The sequence below is a fragment of the Crotalus tigris genome, unplaced genomic scaffold, assembly GCF_016545835.1.
Source record: "Crotalus tigris isolate CLP2741 ecotype Arizona unplaced genomic scaffold, ASM1654583v1 scf7180000017549.6302385, whole genome shotgun sequence".
In the NCBI taxonomy this organism is placed as follows: Eukaryota; Metazoa; Chordata; class Lepidosauria; order Squamata; family Viperidae; genus Crotalus; species Crotalus tigris.
The window spans coordinates 546,254-573,766 of NW_024096467.1; the positions used below are offsets into that span (position 1 = coordinate 546,254).

Here is a 27,513-nt window from a genome sequence, read left to right on the forward strand (position 1 = left end):
TCCCTGAATCCTGAAGGCAAACTTTGGTGGAACTAAAGACAAAATACAAGATTAATAATTCTAAGATGAATGGTATATTCTCTCTGTATTTAGGTTTACGTAAATGGTAAAAGTGACCTTGTTAAGACTATGTCTATCATGAAAAACAATGTCAGATCTGAAGGGGATGGGACCAGCATGTGTCCCATGAGGCTAAATTGTAGCCTTATATTATTTTGGATGATAATTTTTGTCCAATAATATCAGATTAGAACTTTGGCTATATTTTTCAAAAAGCGATAGAGAACAGCTCTGCTTCTGTGAAGTACTTTCTGAGTTCTTTTGTTGGAGAAGAACAAAGACCTGAGCCTCAAGTGGCTGAGTTCTCAAGTTCTATGGCTGGTAGGTACAGCTTCTTCGGGGACAATGAAGCATATTTAGTCTGTTTAAATGCTTTAGAAATCAGAATTGCCTGGCCTTTTGGGAAAATAAAAAATAAACTAGAAATGCTTCATTTCCTCTACGCAAATGACATTAAATTATATAGTCCTCTTCTAGACTTCATCAAAATAGTACATGATCCACAACACATGCTGGTCCCATCCCCTTCAGATCTTAGATATTAGTCTTAATAAGAATGTAGATATGGAAGTGGTTACTCCCTTATTGCAGACTATCCGCATCAACACTGTAAGGTCAAAGATGTAGAAACATGGACGCTGGCCTGTAGACATTCTTTTTCCAAGCACAAGCTAGAGAAGCAGCTCTAAATCAGTGCAGTGTGGAAAATGAAAAGATGTGAGCAAAATAAAATAAGGTTTCATCTACTGATATTTTGGAGAAAACAAGGATTAGACATTCAAGTCATTTGGGAAGGGGTTACCCTCATAAACATCAGGTTCACAATTTTGAGTAATGGTATGATATGGCATGGTATGACCATGATACTTTTCTCCTGAAGATTTAGACACAGCCGTCTTTGATTCCTATAATGCATTATATAAACTGAGGTCTGTCTTTGACTATAGTTTGGAAATGTCAGTTAATCCACAAAGTAGATTCAATACAAGAGACATAATTCAACGTTAATGCAGGGAGATACAACTCTGCCCCAATGTTCATCTTCATTTGTTTTCTATTGGGGGGAGGAAGGGAATTTGATGTTGATGCTTCTGAATTATTAACAGATTTGAGTTCAGCATACTTTAAAAATGTCTCTAATAAAATGTGCCAAATAGAAAAACTTGTTCCTGCAAGCAAATTGAATGCAAATTTGTGTTCATTGTGTAGAGTAGCAAATGTATTATCTTCAACAATATTTTCCCAAGTGATTTCTCCACTGATAATTTGTAGTCCAAATTTGTAGTCCAACTCTTGTAATATAAAGATTGGTCTCTTTGGCACAATCCAATTTCAGTCACTTGTAGAGAACAAAACAAGTAAAATTTATTCTTAGAAATGTTTCATTACTCTATATTTTCAGCTCCATTTTTCTAAGTAAACTACTATAATGTTCTGAGTTTCTCATTTGTCTTGAGTCCACAGAGATAATGCCACAAATATATTTGACTGTTGAACAGAATTATAATCAATCAATCTGAACACAATTTAAATCAGTTGTTTTATACTCTGCCCAGATATAATAATAATAGTAATAAAAAAATCTTAAGGCATTAATAATTTGATGGAGATATTGGAAGCTATTCTTTCTTTAAAAACATCAACAAAAATTCAGTTTACATATTCATAGAATCATACAATCATAATGCTGGAAGGATTTATTTATTTAATTTGTATACCACTGAGTTCAACTCTATGTCCAATCCTCTGTTCAGTGTAAAAATCCAAATCCCCTAAATATGTCTGTTTAGGCTTTGCTTGCATATCTGGAATGAAAGAGACTTCATTCTCCTTCATGACATTTTTCCATCATTTATTTCAACGTCAAACACTTCAGTGGTAAAAAGCTGTTTTGTAACATTCAAACACATTGCCTTCCTGTAGTTTGAATCCATTGTTCCATATCTTGGAATGACAAGGAAAGAAAGGTTTTGCTCCATTCCTGAGTGATATCCTTTCTGGTATTTGAAGTGCTGTCATATTCACCTTTGGTTTCCTCTTGTCAAAGTTAACATTTCCAATTTCTTTGATCTGTTTACCTACAACTCAGCTTCTAGTCTCCAATCCACTTGTTTTCTGTTCCTGAAACAGTTCCTGTTTATCTAAATCTTTTCAGATAAGGAGAAGAAGAAATAATATTATGAAGGTCTCAGCGTAATGGACAAAATAGAGCAGTCAAACATGAAGTAAGGAGTCCTACTTCTTACACAAGTTGAAAGATATTTAAATCACTGTTGATGAACTCCATGTTCCCATTTCTAAATAAATAATAATACCAATAAATCTGCACATGCTACAAACAAGTGTCCAAAGATGAGATACAGGTTTTGAAAGAAAAGATTGTGTTCCTTCCTTGGAAAAAAGGACAAAAAAGAGGAACATTTTAAATATTTTTATTTAGTCAAATATTTACAAAATATTCAGAATTCTATACAACATTACCTGCTACTTCGCACTGTTTGAATCACAATGATGATTTCAATAATGTTTTACTTAACATTAAGTTAGCCTTTGTTAGTTGTTTTGGATTTGTTGAAGAAACAAAAGAACTGGTTAAATATTGAAGATATAGTGATGTTATAAAAGCGAGCAGTATTGACTGCAAACACCACCTTTATCAGTTCTCAGAATAACAAAGACATTTCCCTCTGCTGAAATACATAAAGTGCTGCTGCTGCTGCTTTGTGTCATCTACCACAAAGGTCCCCAACCTTTTGGGCACCAGGGACCGGTTCCGTGGAGAAAGGTTTTTCCATGGACCGGAGAATGCATGGTTTTGTGTGCTGCCTGCATCCCACAGCCCGTTTGCTGGCATGCCGCGGCCTGGTACCAGTCCACAGACCAAGGAATAGGGATTCCTGATCTACCAATTGTGGTTATTGGCTCATACTGCCTAATGATAGGAATTCATGAGGAATTCAGTTTTGTTATATCCATTTTAACTATTAAAATAATTTATCATTATAGGTGTAATGGTCATCAAACTCATATACTCATTCATCATACACAAAGTGTACAACAGTCAATGTATTTCAATAGACCAAGCAAGAAGATTGAAATTGAAATTGACAAAGCATTGTGTCTTGTGAGAATAATGGTAATTTATGATCTCTTTATAAATAATAATAATAGATTGTCCCTTGAGAGTCAGGAATTGGAAAAAGGAATTGTTAGCTCTCTGGACATTATTAGATTATAACTCATAACATTCTCATCACTAACCATGATGGCCAATGCTTCTGGGACTTGTAGTTCAGCAATATCTAGGCAATCTAGTTTACCCTCTCTTGCTTGGGATTACATATGTATTTTTTCAAAAAGGAAGAGTTCATCTGTATGAGAAGAATCATAAGTTTTTTGTAAAACTCGCACCCAATTGTTTTCTTCTATGCCATCCTCTTACAGCAGCTCCACAATGATTTACATAAATGGGAACATCATTAAAATTCACTCAGAATACAGAAAAATAGTGCAGCTCCCATTCAACATATGGACTGTTGTTGCATGTGAGATGACGAAGGGGATAGGAGAATTATTATGAAGTGTGCCGAAATAAAAAAAATGAAATAAGCATCATGTCCACCTACATTTTCATGGAAGAATCAAGCTCTAACCCCATTTTTTCATGAAAAAAACCACTCACTTTTCTTCTAATTAGCTGTAGACTTGGCAAAGCTTTCTCCACATATTTGGGCAGGGACCTTCAGGGTGGAGAGGGATGCAGTAAGGAAATATTTGTAACGGAAAATACTTGGATAAAAAGCTAGTGGCTCTAACAAAAGACAGATGGTGCTACTAATAAGACTCAAGTAGATAGGAAGAGAAATTAAAACCAAGGACTAGCTTTTGTTGCCTATAACAACTGTTTTGCAGATTTCTAGACATAATCAAAGTAAACATTAGCCTTATTCAAAGCCTGCTAAATGTTTCCCTATTGTATACCAAGTTGCATTTCTGAGTATACATTTTATTTACATTTTAAGCATATTATGCTGATCCTGCTTGCTACTTTTTATATAAGTCTTTCTTTGTTCTGCTTTCCTTTTCATATGCTGGCAGGTATTTTGAAAATTGTAGTGCAAAACATATGGAGTTCAAACAAACAGTTGAAGAGCCCAGATATGATAGACTTCAGTTCCATTGTCCATCACATCTGGATGGAGAACTGTTGAAGACAGCCAGAATGAGGGCTGTGTGAGGCAGGCAAGAATTACTATGAATTTGTGGATTCAATATTCTGTCTCATTTACAGTACAGGGGTGATGCGTTTCCTTTTACTGAAGAACCAGACACCACATCTGGTTCTTCAGCTAGCTATCAATGGTCTTCTGCACATGTTACACACACATTGCACACATGCACAGAAGCTTATTTTGTTGCCTAGCAGATAGCTTTAGAAAGTAGAAAGACTGCATGGATACCAGAACACTACAGTTAGGTTTATAATTTTTATAAGTTAGTCTTTTTTGTGCTAGATGCCTTACTTAGGAAATAACATAGTGATGGCAAAGATTAAATTACTGAAGGGGACTGTAATGTGTTCTCCAGCATTATGGAGAAAGAGCAAGTTAAGTAAGAATCAGAAATTCACATGTTAGAGGTGGAAGACAAAAAGAGAACTAAAATGGGAGAGGAAGGAAATGAGGAAAGCCCTTGGAATCTCATGAACAGAGTGATCTAAATGTCAAAAATTATGAAACTGAAATTATGCAGAGCAAAAATGAGTTACCAAAGACATTGAAATGAGCAGGTCTGCAGGGCTATGGATGCAGGCAACTGATTCGTTTTGCTAGAAATCATGCCACAATATGCATCTCTGGGGGAATCAAAATGTCGGACTCTGTTGATGCTACTCTCCTTTCCTAACATGTAGAATCATGACAAAATGTTAAATCTGGATTTCTCCTGAGTTCCCCAACTGGAAGGAAATATTTAAAACTTGACTTTTGAATGAAGTTTCAACACGCCATATGTAAGGATAATTAGAAGAGTTACTGCCCCGATTTTAATGCAAGAATCACACATGCTGATTTTCTGGACAGCCCTTCTATTCCCATGCTCTGTGAGACTGATGAAGAAGAGAATCTCAATCCTTGTATAAAAGAAAAGCTGGCTGGCTAGAAATTCTTTCATGCTTAGGGCAGCTTGATGGAATTGTGCATTCCAGCCTGCCTGAAGATCTATGCATATATTTATCTGATCAGAGAAGGGCAATGTGCAATTTCTAGCTGAGCTCTTTAAAATCCAAGAGCCAATTGGATCTGCATTTCAAAGACAATCTTTCCTTCACAAGCTAGTCCGAGCTCAGCAGGGGGGAAAAGTTCTGGAAAGTGCTGATTTGATAGTATTCAGGATTTTAAAGTATGCAGTTGAGAGACAGAGAGAGCAGTGGGTGGATGTGGGGAGAGAGATGGGTTGCATGTAAGTGAGAAAGAAAGTGTGTATATGTATGAATGTACCTACATTGGTTATTTGCCTCAAATACAGGTAGTCCTTGACTTTCAAACACAATTGAGCTCAGGATTTCTGTTGCTAAGTGAAACATTTTTAAGTGAGTTTTGCCCCTTTGTTGCCACAGTTGTTAAGTGAATCATTGCAGTTGTTAAGTTAGTAACACAGTTGTTACGTGAAGCTGGTTTCCGCATTGACTTTGTTTGTCAGAAGGTCCAAAAGGTGATCACATGACCTGGGGACACTGCAACCGTCATAAATACGAGCTAGTTGCCATGTATATCAATTTTGATCATGTGACCATGGGATGCTGCAACAGTAACTTCAAACAGTCACTAAATGAACTGTTGTAAGGTGAGGACTATCTGTAATGGCCAAGCTAGATACAGTATTGAATGAATGCAATTAAATTTAACATATACTGCACATTGAGAGAGCGAGGAGTAGGAAAGGATGTGTAAACCATTTCCTTCTTCATCATAGACTACTCAAGTAACTCTTCACCCAAGAAAGATGGAAAAAGGAAACACATTGTACCAAGCACCAAGCAAACTCAGTTTGAAGAAGTCATGGCAGGAGAATGCCTCGTAGCTCCTGACTCTGTATCCAGGACTGCTGTCAGCCTATGAAAATAAGATGCAGCTCACAATTGTCCTTTTTGCTTTAAACAACTGGGACAGGATACCCAGGCAAAACCCCCAATGAAAGTGATTTATTTTATCTGCTACTTGATCAAAGAAGGGTACTACAGTGTGTAAAGATTTCATTAGACATTTCAAAAATGTAATTAAGGTCAATATTTTTAATTAAGTAGTTATGCTAATATAGTTACTGTCAACGTACATTCCAAACTGCCCATCAGCATTGCATGCCTATTATCTATCTTAGATTAATCCACCCTGATGACAACTACATACGTCACTTCCTTGTAAGCATCCATAGGCTGTCCTAGACAAGTGAAACATTTTGTTTGCTTGTTATTTCTAATTTGATTTTGAGTACATCAAATAAATTAGGTTATGGACCAATGTAGAGAGCATTCTTCCCCCTTCAAGATGTGATGCTTTGATAAATGTAATTGGAATGGTTGTCAGATATTTGGACAGAATCTAGATGGAGAAGATGACCATAGAATAACAATGAAAAAAACCCTGTACATTTGATGTGCAATCATAATTACAAGATATATTCATATTAATACCCTTGTATTAAGAGAGGCAGAACTGTCACTAGATTACATAGTAAAAGTGTTAAAAATGGATATAGCATCAGATCAAAAAAACCATTATGAATCCATGGACTGCAGATCTCAGCTAACTTGGCTGAACATAATTCCTATTGACATCAAAATAGATAAGATGTTCAAGGTTAATTTTCGCTATTGGCTTTAATGGGGGCTAATTTTAAATTGTATCTCTACTGGTGCCAAGTGGGCTCTATCACCTTATTCTTTCCTGCATTAAATAGGGAACTTTTACTTGAGGCCAAAGGCATCAAACATTTTTAGAAAGCTAAAATAGATGTAGATCTATGTGGATGCATCTCAGGGCTGTATTTGTATGTATTCTGCGGAGGGGGGGGAATGATGAATTGGGATATATAAAGCGTCATGAGGAAATTGAATGGGAGGTGGTGTAATTTTAAGTGCTAAACAAGTGTTTCTATGGTTGGAGACACAGAACTATGTTACCAACTATGGTTACCATTTTGATAGCAGGCAAGTCCTTTCCCTCATGTCAGCTGTATCCACTGAGCTGCCAGTTGGTTAATCTGGAAGTGATATATAAGACTAAGTGCTATTGCTGTAGGTTGCTGGAGGTCTACAAACAGAGCCAAGATAAGTCTTCTGTTACAGGTGATTAGTGAAGTGCACTATGCAGGAAAAAATCTAAAATTCTTTCCAACTCTTATTATTCTACTGTTCTCCGTACTCTTCTCAAAATTCCAAATGTACCCATTAACCAGAAAGTGTAAATGTATGTAAAAAAAATGGCTTATTTTCCTTTTTTTCTCACCAAAAAGTGTTTGCCTGTCACTAAGTTTTGCACATCAGTTGATTGTGTCTATTTATTGTGGCTGTCTCATGCTTTTTTCCCACCAAATGAGTTAGGGTTATCAATCAATGGTTAACAGTTAGCTCTGCAAATTTATGTACTCATGCTGTAACCATAGCTAGGATATTGCACCAATCAGTTATAGGTGTGGCAGGCAAACACTTTTTGGAGCATGAGATTTTTAACACCACTGGCAAGCAGAAAAGGAACAAGAGCTCTCCAAATGCATAGTGTGAGAATTGTGTCATAGTTAGCCCTGGTGTACACACATATGCTCATATGAGCTCCGAAAGCCTCAAAGCAGCTGCACCCATCTTTTAAGTAACTGTGACTTGGAGGAGTAGATCCAAATTTCCTTTGTTGCTTTACATACAACCCTACTCACAATGTTACCAGATATGTAAAAGCTTTCATTTACTTTAGTGTTCCCCTAGTCAGAAACTGGAGATCAAGTTCTAATTATTTGGCATAATACAAAAAGAATTTCTAGACTTCCATTCAGTTTGCACCTTGGCTTGTATAGCCACATGCAATGGTTTGTTTATTCTTCCCTCTCCTAGCCTAATTCTCCAAGAGCTACTCTAAGCAGTTTCAAATTAGATGTTATTTATCATGGAGCTCTGTATGTATTTTCTTAACTCAAAACAGCATGAAGTAGTGACAACAAAGCTCAGAACTGCAGGCCATGGAGAGAAGAGATTTAACCCTTCTTTTTCAAAAAGCTTTTCCACTCTCAGAAATTGTCCTTCTTGTATTAAAATTTATGAGTAGCATTGCTTGTTACCCATCATATGAAGTAGGAATTATGCAGATTCTTCCCCTGCGTATTGTAGAGGGAAACTTATTTCTGAGTTACAATAAAATACTGCATGTTGTGTATTAAAAGTACACAGTTCTACAAAGCAGTATCTGAAATATTAATGCTAAGGGAAGCACAATTTTGTGGTTAATAGAATTAGTTTGAAGGGAACGTGTGTTTTATCCTGGGACATTTAGACTATCAGAGCAAAAGACAATCATGCTATGATAAGAAATATATTGGGGATGATATCACTAAAGCTACTTTTCTTTAAATTCAGCAATTTAAAGAAAATCATCATGTGGGAACTTAATGGCTTTTGTTCAATGTCTCGTTCATAATGACTTATGAATAATATGCTTCATATTATAATACATTAAAATGTCAGATCAAAAGTGCTGCTGTGTTTTGATTAAGAAGATGAGACAGGAACAAAGAAATCAAGAATTCAAATTGCGCCTTAGGGATATGAAACATTCGACAAAAATCATTTAAAAATTTATCTGTGTATGTGTATGTCTGTGTCTGTCTCTATCAACTAACAAACAAATCACCCAGAAGCAAACCACTTTTATATTACAATAAAGAAAATAATATAGATGTGCCCATTCCTCACCAGGAATCATTTTTAATCTGAACTTTTAATGTTTCAATCAACATAGGATCCATCCATAATACATTTGATAATGCTTTTTACTGCAGATCTCCTGAGACTAAAGATATGCATAGATGTATGTGTCATGTCCTCCCAGAATACAGCAACATCTTGCAGGAGATAAATGAGGCAGGTCAGCAGTGGTCCCTTTCCAATCCTCATAAATATAACTCCAATTAGTTTGTGCCAACAAAGCTGAGTCATAGTAATGGATGAGAAAAATAGTTGGAAATAAATTTGGAGCTAGATCATATGTATCTGTACATCAACCAGCTTTGTAAATGAATGTCTGACTAGATGGCTCAGTTGAATGTATGTTTATAAATAATATTTAGTTCCCCAATCTGCACACAACTGCTCATTCACCTTCATGGCTGGTTGTATCAAGATGCCAACCAAGTACTCTCCTAGTTCTTTCCACTCCTTGGTGTCTGCTGATTGGGCAACATAGCGAAGTGGGCAGAACATATTTCAGTTGATCAAGACAGATGAGGACCACCATGCACAAAGGGTACAGCTGCTGTTTCAAATGGGGATCCACCTACATTCCATGTAAGAAGGAAGGCTTTTTCAATCTAAATCTCTCAATTCCCTTTTTGTCCATCTGTGTCAGGCCCAAACCAGATGATAATTCTCCCAAGCTATTATATTGTTTCACAGCCATAGACAAAAATCTTACACACTGAACTCATAGACACTGAAGATTCTATTATCTGCATCTATAATATACTCTGGAAATTGTTAGGGAGGAGCTGACTTCACTCATCTCTCACACAAAATATCTGGGCTGAGTTGCCTCTTACTTTCTGGAATGCACCCCCTCCCTTTAGTGGATACCTCTTCACTAAATACATCACAATCTGGGCAAAAGCAAGAACTGTTTGCTATGAATAGTGCATGAACTGTGATTTTGCTTGCATCTGTTGAATAGTTAGAAGTTAAAAAAAATATTTAGTAGCACCGTGGTGTGCCGTAGAATTGAAAGCAAAAGTTCAGGTCCCACTGTACTTGGCTTAGAGAAAAATAAGCTATCTTACCGTACATTTTGAGTATGTTAGGGGGACTGGGATGAAAGGGGCTGCACAATCTGGGGATCCTCCTGGATTCACAACTCTGCTTTTTATATATGGTATATAAATAGATAAAAACTCATAATTTCATTTCCTACCATTGGGTTAATATGACACATCAGTCAACTTGATTTATGAAAATTGTGTGAGTTTTTTGACATGTAACATCTCCCCATTCTCTTCCTTCTCCTTTTTAGGTTTCTTATTTTATCTATTATAATTATTCTAACCTACTTTTCTGCCTGGAGCAGTGCTCCGCATATAATAACCAGTTTAAGTGTGGTAACTATTGGCAATGTGTCATATTGAACTCAGGAAAATGTTCATAATGCCTTTCAGGTTCACATGCTAGCCAACTGTATCATTTTCTAATTAAAACAGATACATTCATATCTTGGTTTAATCCTAATATAATATGTATTACTTCATTAAAGATGAATAGCAAGCAAACAAGAGACTTAAGGAAGATGTAGAAATTGCCCCTTTCATCGATGCAGATCATAAGCCAGCAACTACCATATGACATTACATATAGGAAGCCTGAGACTGAAAAGTGGAGAGTTAAACGTTTATTAATACTACAAGAGGATATTAGCTGAAGTGTCAGTACAAACTGCAAAGCTTTATTCCAAACCAAGCTAATTTGATATTTCTTTATTTACAGAATGGGATTTGAGCAAAGATTTATTACTGAACGGTATATTTTTTTGGCACCAAAGAGAAGGAAAGCCATACAAAAACAAGCATATTAAATAATGAACTGAATTAGGAAACACAAATAGGATTTTATTTTGAATATAGAACAGATAAAAACTTCATAAACACAAGGGTTTAAATAAAAGGCATTCTAAAAGTATGGGCTAAATATAGAAAAAGAATTAGTCCAGATTTATCGTCTTTGTTTCATTATGAAATATCTAATTTTTTTTAAAGAAGAACATACAAAGAAATGTGACTAGGAGAAGGATAACAATTCATACAGATTGTAAGATTTTACTGTGAAGAAACACAAATTAAGTTCTGTGAGATTTTTTTTTATATATAATGGCCAGAACTACCTTTTTGGCTTCAATATCTATAAAAAAGTAGTGTAGTCCTAAAGGAATTTCACAAAGATAAAATACTTAGAGATTTAACTAAACTCATAAAATCTATCACACAAAAATTAGAGAATTTATAGGGGCTTATCTACAAGTTGCTGTATGATTCAGAAAATGAACAAGTTAAGGGGTGAATGATCAAATAGATGTGGAAGCTGAACAGAATAACTGTCATGCAACAATGGGAATATCTATGAAAGAAAAATATTTAAAATTGGTATAACATATTCTATTAATGGTACTACTGCTTGCCAAAATAGAAAATTTCTTTTCTAAAAACTGTTGGAGATATAATATTCAGATTCATTCTTCTATATTAATTACTACATATTATTAAACCTAATATTCTCGGAAAATATAATGAACTTGTTTTGTACATGGTAACAGCTGTTAAAATACTCTTTCTTTACTATAGTAAAACACAAATAAATCCTTCTGTAGAAGTATGGCAAAGTTAGGAAAGTATGGAGTATGACTCAATGTCAAAACTAATTTCATGTTTTTAAAAAACAAATTTGATAGACAAATTAACTCAATCTGGAAACTATGATTAGGTGTAATTTTACAAATTGATTTGGGGTGGTTGGTTGTATGTGTTTGTCCTAACATAAGGTTACAATATTTAGTGTTTTCTTTCCTTTTTTTTTATTTGCTAAATTCGATATTTTTTTTCAGACCAGATAGAATCAAACCATGCTGGTTAAATTGATCAATTACTGTGCTATGTAATAATCTGATTCTAATATTCCTTTATTTTAACAATTTTCAATTTTCCAACATATTTTTCAATCAATAGATTTATATTAGTGTCATTGCTTTTTTTTCTTAATTTTTGCAGTGCGTATTATAAATCTCTTCATTTACTACTTGCTTCCATTATATTTTCTTGGTTCTTTTCCCAATTATATTTGCAAATTTAGTAAATAATAGTTAAAAGAAAAGCAAACAGAGGGTGTACTTGCTGACTTCTGCAGAAAGGAAGTGAGAAAGTCTTATTTGGCATTCTTCCATACAGCTCCAACATTGCTGCTAAGGACTGTTTGAGTGTTGCTGTCACTGCTCTGAAAACAGGCTTAAACTGGCTTTAGATAACACATAATACTGGAAAACAGTACGTTTTTTTTTTAGGAGCAAAAAGGAAATGCTTTATAGCCCAGATAAAAAGATTTATGCAATTAAACACGTGGTGGGTGGGGGTGGATAGGAGAAAAGCAGTAAAAGTTATCACCGATGTAAAGGAACACTGGCCAAAAATAAAACAAGTCTTTATAAAATGAAATATTTATCAGCCATAGCTGCTTTCAGCATTCATCCTTTGAAATCTGGTAGGATATAAATGAATTAATTCCCAAGACCAGGCTTACCTTTAAAAAATATGAAGCAGTTATTTCACACAGCGCAGCCAAACGTGGGAAGCAATCTTCTTCTTAAAGTTGTTGTTTTTCTGATTCTGTAGATATTAACAATGTTAATATTTTAAAGCTCCATTCCAGTTAGGGACTTTCTGCTTTTGCTGAAGAATAATAAACATGAAGATACTTGACATATGAGAGCCACTTTGGGGTTATGGCTAAGGAATGGGACTAAACTTTTTTAGTCTTTAGGTTTTCGTCTTTCCTTAGTCATCAAAACTAGTTGGGTAACTGAGCCAATAGTTTTGTTTTTTTCGCCAATCTAATCCACTGGGTTATTGTTGGGAAAATGGCATTAGGTACACTGTCTTAAGTCACACCAAATAAAGGTGGGTTATAAATCTAATAATACAATAAATTTTGGCAAACATAAGGACATTTTGTGGGGAAACAAATCTTCTCTCTCCCCCCTTAACACAAAAAGAAAAGAAAATAGATAGCCCCTATTTTTCCATGTTTCCCAGGATGCATGCATCTGTGTGCATGTATGAGACTGTGTGTTTGATGAGCAGTTACTCCTTGGCTGCATTAAAACTCCTTGACATGTGAAGATTGAATGCTGGTAATTTTGCAACCATTCGTTTTTTCCAAGAACTGTTGTTGTTGCATGTTCTAGTGACTATATTAACTGAAGAGAAAATGAAGGAAATACATAAAGAGCATTTGGGGGGCAAAATTTGGAAGCTCTATGAGTTAAGAGGGAAGCCACAAATAAAGAGGAGGGACAACAGAAGGATTTCTCCCAATGGGAAAATTCTGGCAAAGTTTTCAGAGGTGATTTTGGTGATTTAAATAGACAATTTAAAAGAAACAGAGATTTGAAATATTTTCTCTTTCATTTCTAATAAATTGGAGAAAAGCTGGAAATAAACTGATTCTCAAATATAGACAATGTCATGAAAACGATTGGGAATGAAACCAATTTTGAGATGATGCCAAATAGTGATGTAGGGGTAATTTTAATCTACAGGTGGTCTTTGACTTACAACAGTTCGTTTAGTGATTGTTCAAAGTTGCAAAGCACTGAAAAAGTGACTTTTGACTGTTTTTCACACTTATGACCATTGCAGCATCCCCATGGTTATGTGATCAAAATTCAGTTGCTTGGCAACTGGCTTATATTTATAATGATTACAGTATCCACTGTCATGTGATCACATTTGTGACATGAGAAGCAAAGTCAATGGGGAAGTGTTAAGTGATTCACTTAACAACTGTGTTACCAACTTAATTGCAATGATTCGCTTAACAAGTGTGGCAAGAAGGGTCGTAAAATGGGACAAATGCCATATTTTAACAAATGCCTTACTTAGCAACAGAAATTTTGGGCTTAATTGTGATTGTAAGTTGATGACTACCTACATAGTCCAGGATAGCCCTTTAAAATGGGATGCATTCCTCTCTTGAAGATGCTTTATATCAGTGTTTCTTAACTTTGGAAACTATAAGAGTGTGGACTTCAGAACCCAAATTTCTCCAGTCAGCATGAAGTCCATATAAGGTTGAGAAACACCATTTTACATTTACTTGAAAGTGATAATGTCATTACATTATGGAACAGAGCTTTGATGAACCCTGGCATAAACTGAGAATTGATATTTAGGAAAACCAAATATTGGCCAGCTCTCTGTAATAGCAATCTGTTAAATGGCAATTATTTTGTTGGTAGAAAGGGCTCCTCTGCATGCCGATCAGGAAATAATTAATGTGACTAGTACTCATGTCTATTTTGGGGAAATCTTTTTGTTCATTATTTACTTGTATTTTGTTTATAATGCAAATTCTGTAACAGTAGGCATATTAAAATAAAAGGTTATTAGTTCATTACTGTCCCTGCTGATCAAGAATGCCATTATACTGAACAAGCTCTTTAATGCCAAAGTTTAAATATTAAGCTCCCCAAATACTATTTGCTAGATTGAGTCAAATCATTTCCCCAAATTATTCCAAAGGATAGATATGTAGATGTCAGTTTAATCTGTTAATAAAACCAACTGAAGATATCTTTTGTTGAGATATCTATTTTGAGTTGGAAATTGGTAGAAACTGGCAATGTCATTGAATCGTTTAGCAAAGAATTGGCCAAGTTTCCAGAAAATATTATACACAGTAACAGAGGAAACAATTTTATCTTTCACAATAGCACATACTTATTACATTTGTATTCCTTTCCCCAGCTGTATGTCAGCCTTCCAGACCAACCATACAGGAAAGATGACTAGAAGAACTAATTCTATTTAGTATAAGGCTATAATAACAGAATATTACAAGTCTTAAAGTACAGATCTCCCACCATCTTCTTAACAGTCTGAGACGCTAGTCTGGATCCCTTCTAAGTCTCTTTCTTTGCTCATTATGCAACTGCATGCTATGCTTTCTCTTATCAGACCTTCGCCCCAACTCTCAAGCACCTTCTCAAATACCATTAGTAGTGTCTTTTGAACTGGCCTGTCGAAAACTCTTAACCAGATTAAGAATTACTACATTAACCTTTGATCCTAACTAAGAATCCCCATCCAGTACAAGATTCCCTAAATACAAGGCACTGACTCCAAATTAATATAGAAACTATTGTAAATTGTCGTCACTAGATTGTCTGCATATTTACATATTTTGGACTGGGTGATGAGAAGATAATGCCATAGAATTTTTTTAAAAAATGGTTGAAATGCAAATATGCTTTCTTCTTAAATGCTTTCTTCCAACCAATCCTCTAAACATTTTGGGCTCATTTAAGAATTTCCAGCCAACATTATACCAGGTAGTGAAAAGCTAGGACATAAGCTTCAAATGTAGGAGAAACATTTAAAATGGTATTCTAGTGGTTTACGGGAAATTATGCTTTCAGGAAAATGAATACATTGTGCAAAATAATGAAACATGAGGCACGTAATTTATAATGAAAACAGGATGTGCTTATCCTGATCCTGAAATTGTATTGTTTTTCATTTGTAGTGAAATGAAATTGCAAGTTGATCTATGTTTCACCTGTATCAATTCACAGATACAAGAATAAGCTTTTGGGCTGCATAGACTTTTCTCAACAGACTCCATTTTGCCAGTTCTGTTTTAGAAACAAGAAGGCTTGTGTGGAATTGTGCATATCCTAAATAAAGAGGAAGTATATCATTGGGGGGGGGGAGAGAGAGAGTGAGAGATTTGCATAACATTTGTATTGCTAACTTCTCCCTCAAGCCACTGATTAAGAAATAAGTATTGTAATTTAAACAGCAACATAATAAATCTCACCAGATTTGGAAATCTTTTACATTTTGCCTATTCTGTTTGTTTTCCAGATGTTGAGTATGAATAACAATTCTGAGACGTGGTTTTCTTAATAATGATTTTTCCACTTCACAGTGGACTTGGAGGGGATGTCCCTTATGATATAGGGTTCTTTTTCACTGAACCTCAAATAGACTGATCCCATAAAATAGGACTGTGACTACTTTTAAGATGCATGAATACCATAGAGTAGAAGGTGAGTTTCACAGAAGGATTCTTTATTTAAGGAGCGACATTTGTCCTTTTCTGCTATGGCTCCCACATTCTGTAATCTCGTCCATTTCACAGGTGAGGGGTGGCCTCACTGTTTCTAAGCTTCTGAAGACCCTCAAGACCTGGTTATTTCAGTAGACCTGGGAACCCCAGCAGACAGATGAATTAGTAAGGTTACTCTATTATTATTAACATATCTCCATCGATTATTTCTGCTTAACTGTTTTTTATAGTTTCCAGATGTTAATATTAATGATAATGATTTTAAATATTTATTATTTTAGTTTTGTTGTATGCTTCCCAAGTCACTTGCTTATGAGATGGGTAGTTCTATACATTAGATAAATAAATAAAAATAACAGTTACATACATCTAGTTAGTAGGTAGCAAGAGATACTTCTGAGAATTTCCAATTTTAAATTTCAGCACTGAGAGGAAAGAAACCTGATTCGTTGTCAGATAAAATGTTCAGGTTAGTTATAAATGATATCCCAGGTAAGTTATAAATGATCTCCCTCGAAACTTTGTTATGTTAAAACAGACTTTATCTATCGAAGAAAGTTTTTTTATTTTGTATAATAGAACTGATCTCCAGATGGGAAATCCAAGAAAGGGACTTTGGAGGCAGTATTTTGTAAAGAATGGCTAAATAGGCATTCGTGAGGGAAAACAGGCAAGGTCAGCATGTTACTATTTGGAATCTAGAAGAAACTGGAAGGTGCCAGGAAGTGGAGGGTTTGAGCAGAAAAGAAAATGATCTCAAATGCACCAAAGAAAGAAAAATCACACATTGGAAATGAGACAAAACTTTTCTGATTGGAATAAAGGCATTCAGGGTCTCTTCTGAAACATCACTTCATGTTTCTGATACACAACGCCAACATCCCTCGAACAGATACTTTTGTGATGTATTAGTTTTCAACTTCCAGGCTGGCTGGACAATATGTGTGATTTCCAGACTGAGGAAGACTGCCGTAGGTCATAGGTTTTAAAAGGAAGATCATCATAAACGGTTAGAGATTAAGATGATCAAAAGATAATGATGCAAACAGCTATTATTGGAGATATGAAATTATAGGCATGACCCACATTCAGAGATATCCATCAGTAATGTTTCTTCTGCATTATAAGCCCACTAACCTATAAAATACTATTCTATCTTACAAAACTGATAACTCACCATGCCGATGGAAAAAAATGAAGAATAAATGCTACAATAGTTGCAGGTTATGAAAGAGAAATTTTAGATTGACATAGTAGAAAGTCGGTCATCCTTTGTTCCATTTAAGATATCTTGATAAGAACATTAAAATTCCTAGCACCACGTCCTATAGATATTTACTTGGAAGCAATGTTAATGGGTTTTCTTGACTTCAGTGAACCCTATTCCAAAGTACAATGAGTTTTAGTCTATACAAGGTCATTCATCCATCAGTTTAGGAGGGCGTTGGGTTAACATTTCCATTTTGTCACCTTATCCAAATATAGAGCAAAATACAGAGTTCGCTTTATTCAAGCTTTATTATTAACAGCATCAGCATCTGTTATGTAAGAAATATATTAATTTGTCAAAACTAACCTATTCTATTGTAAATATGTATAGGTATATGCAGATAGTCCTTGACAATTGAGCCCAAATTTTTCATTGCTACGCAAGACAGTTTGTCCTATTTTATGAGCTTTCTTGACACAGTTGTTAAGTGAATCACTGCAATTGTTAAGTTGGTAACATGGTTGTTAAGTACATTTGGTTTCCACACTGATGTTGCTTGTCACAAGGTTGCAAAAGGTGATCACATGACCCCCAGGACACTGCAACTGTCATTAAAAACATACCAGTTGCCAAGTGTCCAGGAGAATTCTGCAACAGTTATATGTGTAAAAAGGGTCATGTCACTTTTTTCAATGCTGCTATAACTTTGAATAGTCACCAAATGAATGATTATGTATTCTGCACTACATGAACGAGTTGAAACACACAAAGCTTTTTTTCCAGGAAAAGAATTGTAATCTACAGATTTTTATATGAAATATGTGTTGATTTCCTAAGAAGGAAACTTCAGTTGCTGTTATACAATAATCAACCTCATGATAGGTGAAGAATAAACAAGAATTAGGTAAATTAGTTCACTCCTTTATTTCCAAAAACATTTGGCTTCAATTGCCTCCATCTGGCATCACATGACTTTGAAAACTGCTGCTAGGAAAGATCATGAGGGGAAAGCATATTTACTTATCTAATTTATAACTGTCTCCCTAGCAATTAGGGAGCAATTCAGCTTTAGTAGTTAAACAAAAGAAAAATGTGTGTTCTTGCTACATTCCCATCACTCCTGCCTTACCCTCTGTTATCAATCATCTACTGATTTTTAATAAATATCATAAGAGTAAAAAGTCTATATTAAGTTATATGCTGGCAATGACAAGAATCAGTGTCTAGGAGAAAAGAATATCTGTGGTTCAGGATTGAACTGTGGAGTCCTTGGTGCTCTCTGGGCTTGGCTGTTTACTTACAGACAGTTCATTACCAGATTAGGTAACATCAATCTGGCACAGCATTGGGAAAGAGAAACCTTGGAAAAGAGAAACCAATACAGATTGGAAGGCTAAATTTAAAGAATGTGCAGCAAAGAAAATAACCACATATCTTCATAACAGAAATTTAACCAAATTCATACTACTGTAAATAACATATTACAGAATAAGAAAAGCTAAGACAGTGGTTCTCAACCTTTCTAATGCCGCGACCCCCAACCGGTCGTAAGTCGAGGACTACTCAACCGGTCGTAAATCAAGGACTACTCAATTGGTGCAGCACCGTTTGCAGAATGGGACTTTTGGCGGGCTCAGCAGGGCAGAGACAGCCTGGACAATTCCTATTGGCTTTTGAAAGCCAATAGAATTAGACTCTATTCAAGAGAGACTATTCTATTGGCTTTCAAAAGCCAATAGAATAAAAGGGAGTAGCACAGCTAAGAAAAAGGGGAAAAAAATGGCGGACTCCGTTGTTTGGTGACCCCCGTGAAATGGTCGTTCGACCCCAAATGGGGTCCTGACCCACAGGTTGAGAACCACTGAGCTAAGACATTTAGAATGCAGTTTTTGAAGGAAAACTGTTTTTTTTAAAAAAAAAATTAAAATTGCTTAAATAGAAATTAGAACAATCATAGATACTTAAAGCATAGTATAAAAATATTTTAACTGCAGGTAGCAGTTAGGAGGAAAAAGAAAGAAAAAAAATATAGAAATAAAAGAAGGGCTTTCTCCAGATTCTCCATTGATTTTGTTTGTGGGAAGATGGTAAATTGCAATCATCTAACTGTGGAACACCGTAACGGTCAGAAATCCAGGCCGGTTGCCAAGTGCCTGGATTGTGATCACTTGATTATGAGGGCACTACAACAGCCAGAATTTCAAGGCCAGTCATCAGTGTCATTAGTTCAGCACCACTGCAAATTTGAACAGTTGCTGAATAAATGGTTATTAAATGAGGATCATCTTATTATGCTGGTAGATTCTACTTTGCAGCAATTAAGATCCATAAACAGATAAGGATACACAGCATGAGTAAACTCACTGAAACCCTTTTATTCTTTATCTGTACATCCTTTTTATAACTACAGAGCCCTCTTCGTTTTAATTAATAATTTTGGTATGAAGAATTTTGTAGGAAGATTTTAAGGTTTTAATACACTGTATAATATTATGTCAGCAATACTAGTTGTGAGTGTTTTTAATCTCTTATACATTCCAGAATGATTACTGAAATGTCTGTAATTCTTTATTTTATCATGGTCTATGATCAAAATAAAGGCTGGACGGTTGTGGCCTGGGCCTTTTGCAGGCAGGCAAAATCTCATTTATTCTGTCAAATGTTAAATGTTTAAAGCTGGATTCTCCCGGATTCAGTCCTTATTAGATAGGCCTTACTTGTTTTTGCACTTTGCATTTACAACCCATTTTCACTGTGGAATTTTTTTCTGGTACATTTTCATCTTGTAAATATGATAGAAACAAGTTGGGAGCTGGTATCATCTTATTTATGGAATTAAACTTTGGGATTGCTGTTAAGTCCAGAGTCTTGTTTTCCTCCTTTTAATAAAAAATGATAATATGACTTTCTCTCCCTGTGCCAAAATTGGTGGGGAGGAATTGAGCTGACTTTTCAGAAGATACAATAGTGGCAAAGTCATCTTCCATTGGCACAAGTTCAAATGGGAGAGTGTTAATGTCAGCAAGCTTTTAAAGTTGCATGGAGCATTTCATGGGATAGAATTGAAAAACTGCTAATGCTCAATAGTAAGGTTAGTTCCAAATTGAAATAGCCTCATATAGCTTAGTTACATTATATATTTGCCAATGATGTGTCCCAGGTGAATTTTATTGAATTCTGAAGTATAGCCTGAAAACAATATGTTGCAATATAAAAAGTGTAATAAGGTGCCTTATCCATGCAAAACAGAACTACAAATATTTACTGCTAAGAGAAAGACAATGATGAGATGAATTCATTTTATTTTGATATTGGTATTATTCCCAAAGGAGTCTTGTAAACTGTATTATACAAAAGAAAAAATTTAACAGTTAAAATCCATAATAAAACCACCAATCCTGAACAAGACAAGGTAAAGATTTTGTAAAAATTAGATTTAAAAGAGGGCAGCTCTGTGCTGGGTAAGTTGTTTTCCTATGTACTACATGTCTGGGAATTTTGAAGAAATAGAGACGATCACATTGTACTAGTACTGCTAGCCCTATATTTAGCAGGATTTTAGCTCCACTAGATAGACCAGATCAGGAAATCAACTCTTGAAACACTCTTCAGAGGAGCACCCGTGAAAATAACCACTCTTAGGACTCACAGCAGAGATCAGTGTCTAGAAACTATAGCATTCTCAAACATACAACCAAAAGTACAGATTCATTCATAATAAAAAAGAGAAGTCACATTACATGTGTAATGAAATGTATGAATGATCCTGGAGAATGAGAAGAGACTTAGGAAACAATCTGACAAGAAAGGCAGCAGCTCTCGGTCACTTACCAGTCAGAGAAAAAAATTAGGAAGGATCCGCCTTACTGTGTCAAACAGTTAAGAAGCAGAAAATTTGTGCCTTCAGATTTGTTTGCAAGATTGATGCCAGCCCTCACAGGAAAACTAGACAGGAAACATGACAAGATTAACTAATTCTACTTAATTCTATCTACGTTAACATAATCTTGAAAGTCTGAAGGTACACATTTCTGGCTTCCACTTGTAACTGTTTGATCCATTAGGGCCGGTCCTTCCAAGTTTCTTTCTCTGATCTGTAAGACGCTAAGAAAAAGACACAGGCATGTCTTGAGCAGAGGTCTGAAGCTGCAGGACACAGCTTGACAAACTCTGAGTTTATTGCTTCTTTTATACTTGTTACATACATAGGCTTTACCATTAAATGCTGACAAAGGTTTCTTCGTTGGAAAATGTCTTCATTAAGCAACTATTTTCTAGTAACATATTACCTGTTCAAAGACCAGGTAAAAACAAATACAGTAGATCAAAAGGAGAAAGAACTGACAAAGGCAGGAAGAGATAGAAAGTAACTTAAGCATATTATCTATTTAAGTAGGTGAGGCATTAAGTCAAAAGTGTATGACCTCCTGGCTGCTTCATTGGGACAAAGGGTATCAAAAGGTTATGAGGTTTGTGGGGGGGAAAGCATGGCAGTTTGCTGTGCGTGCATTTTCCCCCACACTGATTGTTAACCGACTGTGAAGTCTTGCACCTTCTGTCTAACTCACCGGTTCTCAACCTTTGGGTCGCGACCCCATTTGGGGTCGAACGACCATTTTACGGGGGTCGCCAAACAACGCGATCCGCCATTTTTTCCCCTCAGGGGGCGCCACCGCGCATGCGCACCGCGCATGGGGGCGGCGCCCCGCATGCGCAGCACGTCCTTATGATCGGGGGTCACCGTATAAAAAGGTTGAGAACCACTGTTCATTAGGGTCCCCAACCCCCAGGCTGCAGACCGGGGCCAGTCCATGGCCTGTTGAAAACTGGGCCATGAAGCAGAGGCAAGCAGGTGGAGTTTCATTTGTGCATGCGCAAGATTAGGTTGCACATGCAAAACCATCCCCTCCTCCCCCCACTGCCACCGTTGCCAGTCCGTGAAGCCAGAAAGGTTGGGGACCGCTATCCTAGGCAGCAACTTTTCTCCTATTTCTTCAAGGCCATTCATACATTCCATTACAAAGTGAAACAATCAAAATCTTCAAAGGAATAAAATTCACAATGGGAAAAAACAACACACGACCCTTCCTGGATATCCTCATCAGCAAAGGAAATGTTGGCAAATTAGAAATGCAAGTCTTTTGAAAAACAACCTAGACTATTCAAGTGCTCCATTATCAAAGTAATAACCCAATCTCCCACAAGAGGAGCTGTCTAAGAACATTATTCAGATATCCACAAATGAAATGCAGCAAGCCAGAACACCAGTAAAAAAGAAACAGGCTGCCCATACAACATCTTTCAACAAAATGGATACCCAGGCAACTTTATCAAAATTGCCTGACCATTCAACCCACTACAGCAGGGGTGTCAAACTGCATGGATACATGGACATGCTCAACCATAGTTTCAGCTGGGAAACTGTGAGCATACTAGACCAAGCTAAATGCAAAACATTGGGGAATTTCTGGAAGCTTGGCATTTAGACAAATCAGCCATCAATAGGCACAGAGAAATAAACTACTATATTTATGCACCATCCAAAAGACACAATAAGAAAGCTAAGAATGAAACAAAAAGCACAGAACATATCCTCCCTAGCAGTCAACACCCAGGCAAACGATCAAGCAGAACACAATACTCTGATCAAGGAACTACCAAATCTCCACCAGTAGCTGCCAGGGCAAGTTAGTGTATATAAATAGGGAGCAAGCCCACACTCATAACACTGTCGATGTTACATAGATGTTACCTAGTTGGATCCTGAAACATCTATAAGCAAACAACTAAGTTCAGAGAGCACTTCATAGTTTAAAACAGTGGTGGCAAACCTATGGCACACGTGCCAGAGGCGACACTCAGAGCCCTCTCTGTGGGCACGCGCACTATTGTTCCAACAGAATTCTCCAGAGTAGCAAGCATGTGGCATTTGGAAGCGACAGGCCAGGAAGTGAGCAGCAGATGCCCCGGAGATGGTGAGGGACTGGCCCCGGCCAAGCTCAGTCTGCTGTGACCACTGCAGCCACGCCCACCCAGTGGGCCATGCCCCCATGCCCCCGCAGGGCACCACAATGCTGATGCAGCCCTGGCACCTGGCGATAAATAAGTGGGTTTTGGGTTGCAGTTTGGGCACTCGGTCTCTAAAAGGTTTGCCATCACTGGTTTAAAATGTCCTTGGGATTGTTTTTCTTTTCTGTTTTCCAAAAGATAATTCAGCTACATCTGCTAAAAGCTTAGTCTGATTTCTCAAAGTCACTTGATACAGTTGTGTGATCAGTTATTTTACTGCAGTGAGTTAAATTATTCTATTTAATGTTCTATTTTAATCATTGTTTTAGTATGCTACAGACAAAAAGCAAGGCCTACAGAACCAAATAATTTAACAAACATAAGGAGTGGAAGAAGGTGTGTCCCTATTTACCGGAGTAGTTAACCACGAGGGTCCCAAATTTAATTGTGGTTTCCTCATGCCAATCTCTCGTGCCTCCTTGAATATTACATCTCATCTTCATATTTTACAGTAGCATTTAGGATGGCCATCATTGTAGCATCCAAGTGACTTTTAATGTACTGAGATATATATAAAAAACCCAAAGACTCCCTCTTGGATTTCTTTCTTTTCATAATGAATTAATTTTAAGCCCTCTTCCCAGGGAACTGAACATAGGGAAAACTAGTTTGGCGAGCCTGTGCAAACCTATTCCTCTTCTTGTGACATCGTCCTCTGTCTACCTTGAGATTTGCGTAGGATCTTCCGTTTGATTTGATGTGTCATTCACATTATCTCCAAATCTTGGATGTGCTGGGAAGAGAACGGTGGAACTGGAGTCGGAAACACGTGGAAGGAAGAGCCAACTCGGGGGAAGCAAAGTAGCATTGCATGGAGCAAACGTTTTTCTTTAACGACTAAGGCTAGTCGGAGAGGCTGCTCGACCAGTGGCCCGGATTCAGATCGGAAAGGGAAACCTATCTCCCTGCAATCGATTCCAGATCGATTTATCTTCTCCTTACTCTGCTCAGCCTCTCCATTCATCACCTTTCTCTCCCTCCTCCCTCTCCATCTCCTCAGCGCCGTCTGTTGGCCTCCTCCCCCCCCCTCCTCCCCCGGTCTCCTCCCCGTCGGCTCAGTTTTGCTCTTCCACTTCCAGCTGCAACTCAGTCGCCGTTGCTGCTGCTGTCGCCGGCTCCGGAAGATGTCTGAGCGAGGCGGCTTCTATAAGCAGGATTTGAATAAAACAGTGTGGGAGGTTCCCCAGCGCTATCAGCACTTGACCCCCGTGGGCTCGGGGGCTTACGGCTCCGTGTGGTAGGTGCTGGAGGGGGAAGGCAGCGGGCAGGTGCCGGGATGCGCTTTCAGGCATCTCTATCCGGGGCGGAGGGGGGGGGGAAGGAGGATCCCCAAGTGAAGGCTTAGAGTAATCCCCCCCCACCCCCGCCATTTAGGAACTAACAATGCGGAACAGCTTAACTCGCTAGAAACACACATACAAACACACACGGCCTGTCTTGTGCTGGGCGTGTGTGGAGATCGAGGAGGCGCACAATGGGAACACCCACAACCCTGCAAGGCTCTGGTGGCATCTGAAGAAACCCCGGTTGCCGGTATGAAATAATGAGAGTGGGGCTGGGGGAGGCCGTCGCCACCGGCATGTAGCAGGGCCGATTTGTGTACTCCCGGCGGAAAGAGGTCACTTAGAACCTGGTGCTTAAGTTCACACAATAGGCCAAGATTGAGTTTTGATTTTGTCTGGGCTGTGTGTTTGTGTGTGTGTGTGTGCGTGCGTGCGTGCGTGCGTGCGCGCAAGGGAGAGATTCCGTGTCTGGGTGTTTTGGGGGAGGGGGGGCTTCATTTCGTTTGCGACCCCAAGCCCTTCGGTTAGTTGTATGGTTCACTGGTGTGGACAAACGGGCAGGTGGGTTACAGTTAAGGCAGGAGGGGAATTGGGGTGGAGAGAAGGAGAGAATTACAGGCCTAGAGAACGTGTGAAGAAGGACGCCTGGATAGACTGATTTGCTTGGTGGAGTATAGTATTTGATTTAACAGTAAGTGTTTATTCTGTCGTTGATGATTTGCAGGAAGCAATAGGCCAAAAGGGGAGAGAAATATTTGGAGGGGGGGGAGGAATGCATACAACCCGACCTTACTTTGTGTATATAAATAATTATTTGGGGGAAATCAAAAGAGCCACTCGAAAATGATTTTGAAAAAGAATTGCAAGTAATGAGGCAGATGGAGCAGGGCTTTTAAAAAAGTATAGGGACCTTTTTCTGGCAGACTTCAGAGTTGATCATCTTTTGTTTGAAGCAGGTGTAGGCAGAGCCTATATGTATATGGGTGGTGTGCAAAAGGTGTGCAGTGTAATAGGCTTTGTTTTGTCTTTCTTGTTGCTCTGAATTGTGCAGCCCAGTGGGTTTGTGTTCAGATTCCTGTCTTCCCTGCCCCCACTGGGCTTTGGAGCAGAGACAGGGCTTTCACAATGCAATTCAGCCTGGAATTCTTCCCAGGTTGCTAAGGGTAACCCCAGACCATGCCAGCTACTGAAAGAGGTTTCCCCAGGCTATTTTTAAAGACCTTCCCTCTTTCTGCACTGTACTGCAACGGGAATGGGACTTTAACAGGGTGATGCTTTTCTTCCTACAGCTATTAAGATCAAATCTGAAGAGCTGTTTTAGAACCTGTTAGCAATATTTTGGAGGGATGCACCAGCCTTACTGAAATGCACTCTACAGAGAATTGAGCAGCCCCATTTCTCTAGAAAAGGGTCATATTTCAAACAATTGTTATCTTTCCCCTTTATATATCACATGATTGCTATGAATCATGTGGAGTTCCTTTGGGTTAACTGTTATTCAAGTAATTAAAAATTATGCATCAAGGTTTATGTTGTTAGTGTTTGTGTAATTAGGCCTCAGGCTAAAAAAAACCATGTTTAAACAAATCTCTAAATGAGAAATCAGTTGAGGGAAAATAAACCTAAGCATGTCATTTGGGGTGGCTGATGGAAAAAAGAAAGAATATACATATGATGTAAGAAAAAGACATAACATTAGCTTTGTTTGTTTTATTTTGTACAGTCAGAAGTAAGGAATTTGGGAGTAAATAGGATAAGTTTTCAATGTGAAAGGAATTTATATTAGAGCTGATGCTATTTAACTTATTACAATCTGTTTGTAGTTGTCCTGAGCAGTAAGGTAGCCAAGTTTCTGAATGTCACCATATAATTCTAAAGTGAAGTTTAAAGCAGCTGGCCAAAAACTGTAGACATTTAATCTCTTTAAGTTGGGTGTATATGACTAGCAGAACAGCAAATATGATTCAGTGCAGTAAAGTACAAAAAGAGAGAGATACTGGAGGCCAAAGAGAAAAAAGTACTTTTAGATATACCCTAATGAGATTCTGTAATTATCCAGAAGAGTTATCTTTAGTGGATATATGGTAAAAGATCATTATGTATGATATGTATAGTTTATATAGAGATTTATAAATATGATAAATGTCCTGACTTAGGCAGAATTTTGTCTCATAGAAATTGGGCAGCATCAGTGTCAAGACAGATCATTAGTTCACAAGATTTTTATTACAAATATTGTCACAGGATGTATTGATTGGTATGACTTAAGTTAGTTTTAGAAGACAAATAGAACATTGTTGTAAAATTTATCCCTAAAACAATGATAAACACTAAAATTTATCACTAAAACAATGACATGGATCTTTCATGTTCAAAGGCAAGTTACCAAGTCCTGTGGACATAAAATGGCCAGGGATAGGTATATTCATGTGTCGCTTTAGAAATTCCCAGAGAATTTGGCTGGCCATTTTGGAAACATGGACTGGACAGGTCAGTCTATAAGAGATTAGTAGCTCTGTTTTACCCAAAGTACTTTTCCAAAAGGGAACTGGACTTTGTTTTTCCTTGAAGACATTTCTCTTTTCATCCAAGAATGAGACGCAAAATGTCTTCAAGGAAAAACAAAGTCCAGTTGCCTTTTGGAAAAGCACCTTCGGGATAACCATGAGCTGGATGACTGAGTATCGATAGAGATATTTAGCTCTCTTTTACTTTTATTAAGGTTTGGTGAACATTACTGAGGACTTGAAATGTGTTCCATAACTGCCAAGTGTTGATTTTGATATAACTGTTGATGGGATTATTCAAGT

The 27,513-nt window shown here is 37.2% G+C and overlaps 1 protein-coding gene across 2 annotated transcripts in view; it reads left to right on the forward strand.

Moving 5' to 3' along the window:
• Positions 1-24,444: 24,444 nt before the first annotated feature.
• The window catches only part of MAPK11 (mitogen-activated protein kinase 11), a 42,280-nt gene continuing 39,211 nt past the window's right edge, over positions 24,445-27,513 (forward strand). The window contains exon 1 of one of the 2 annotated variants that reach the window (XM_039338598.1): positions 24,445-24,657. In XM_039338598.1, the coding sequence (XP_039194532.1) occupies positions 24,545-24,657 (113 nt within the window). In that variant the 5' untranslated portion in view covers positions 24,445-24,544. Of the gene's footprint in view, positions 24,658-24,801; positions 24,954-27,513 lie in introns of those variants that run through there. The other variant, XM_039338608.1, reaches the window with a different exon arrangement.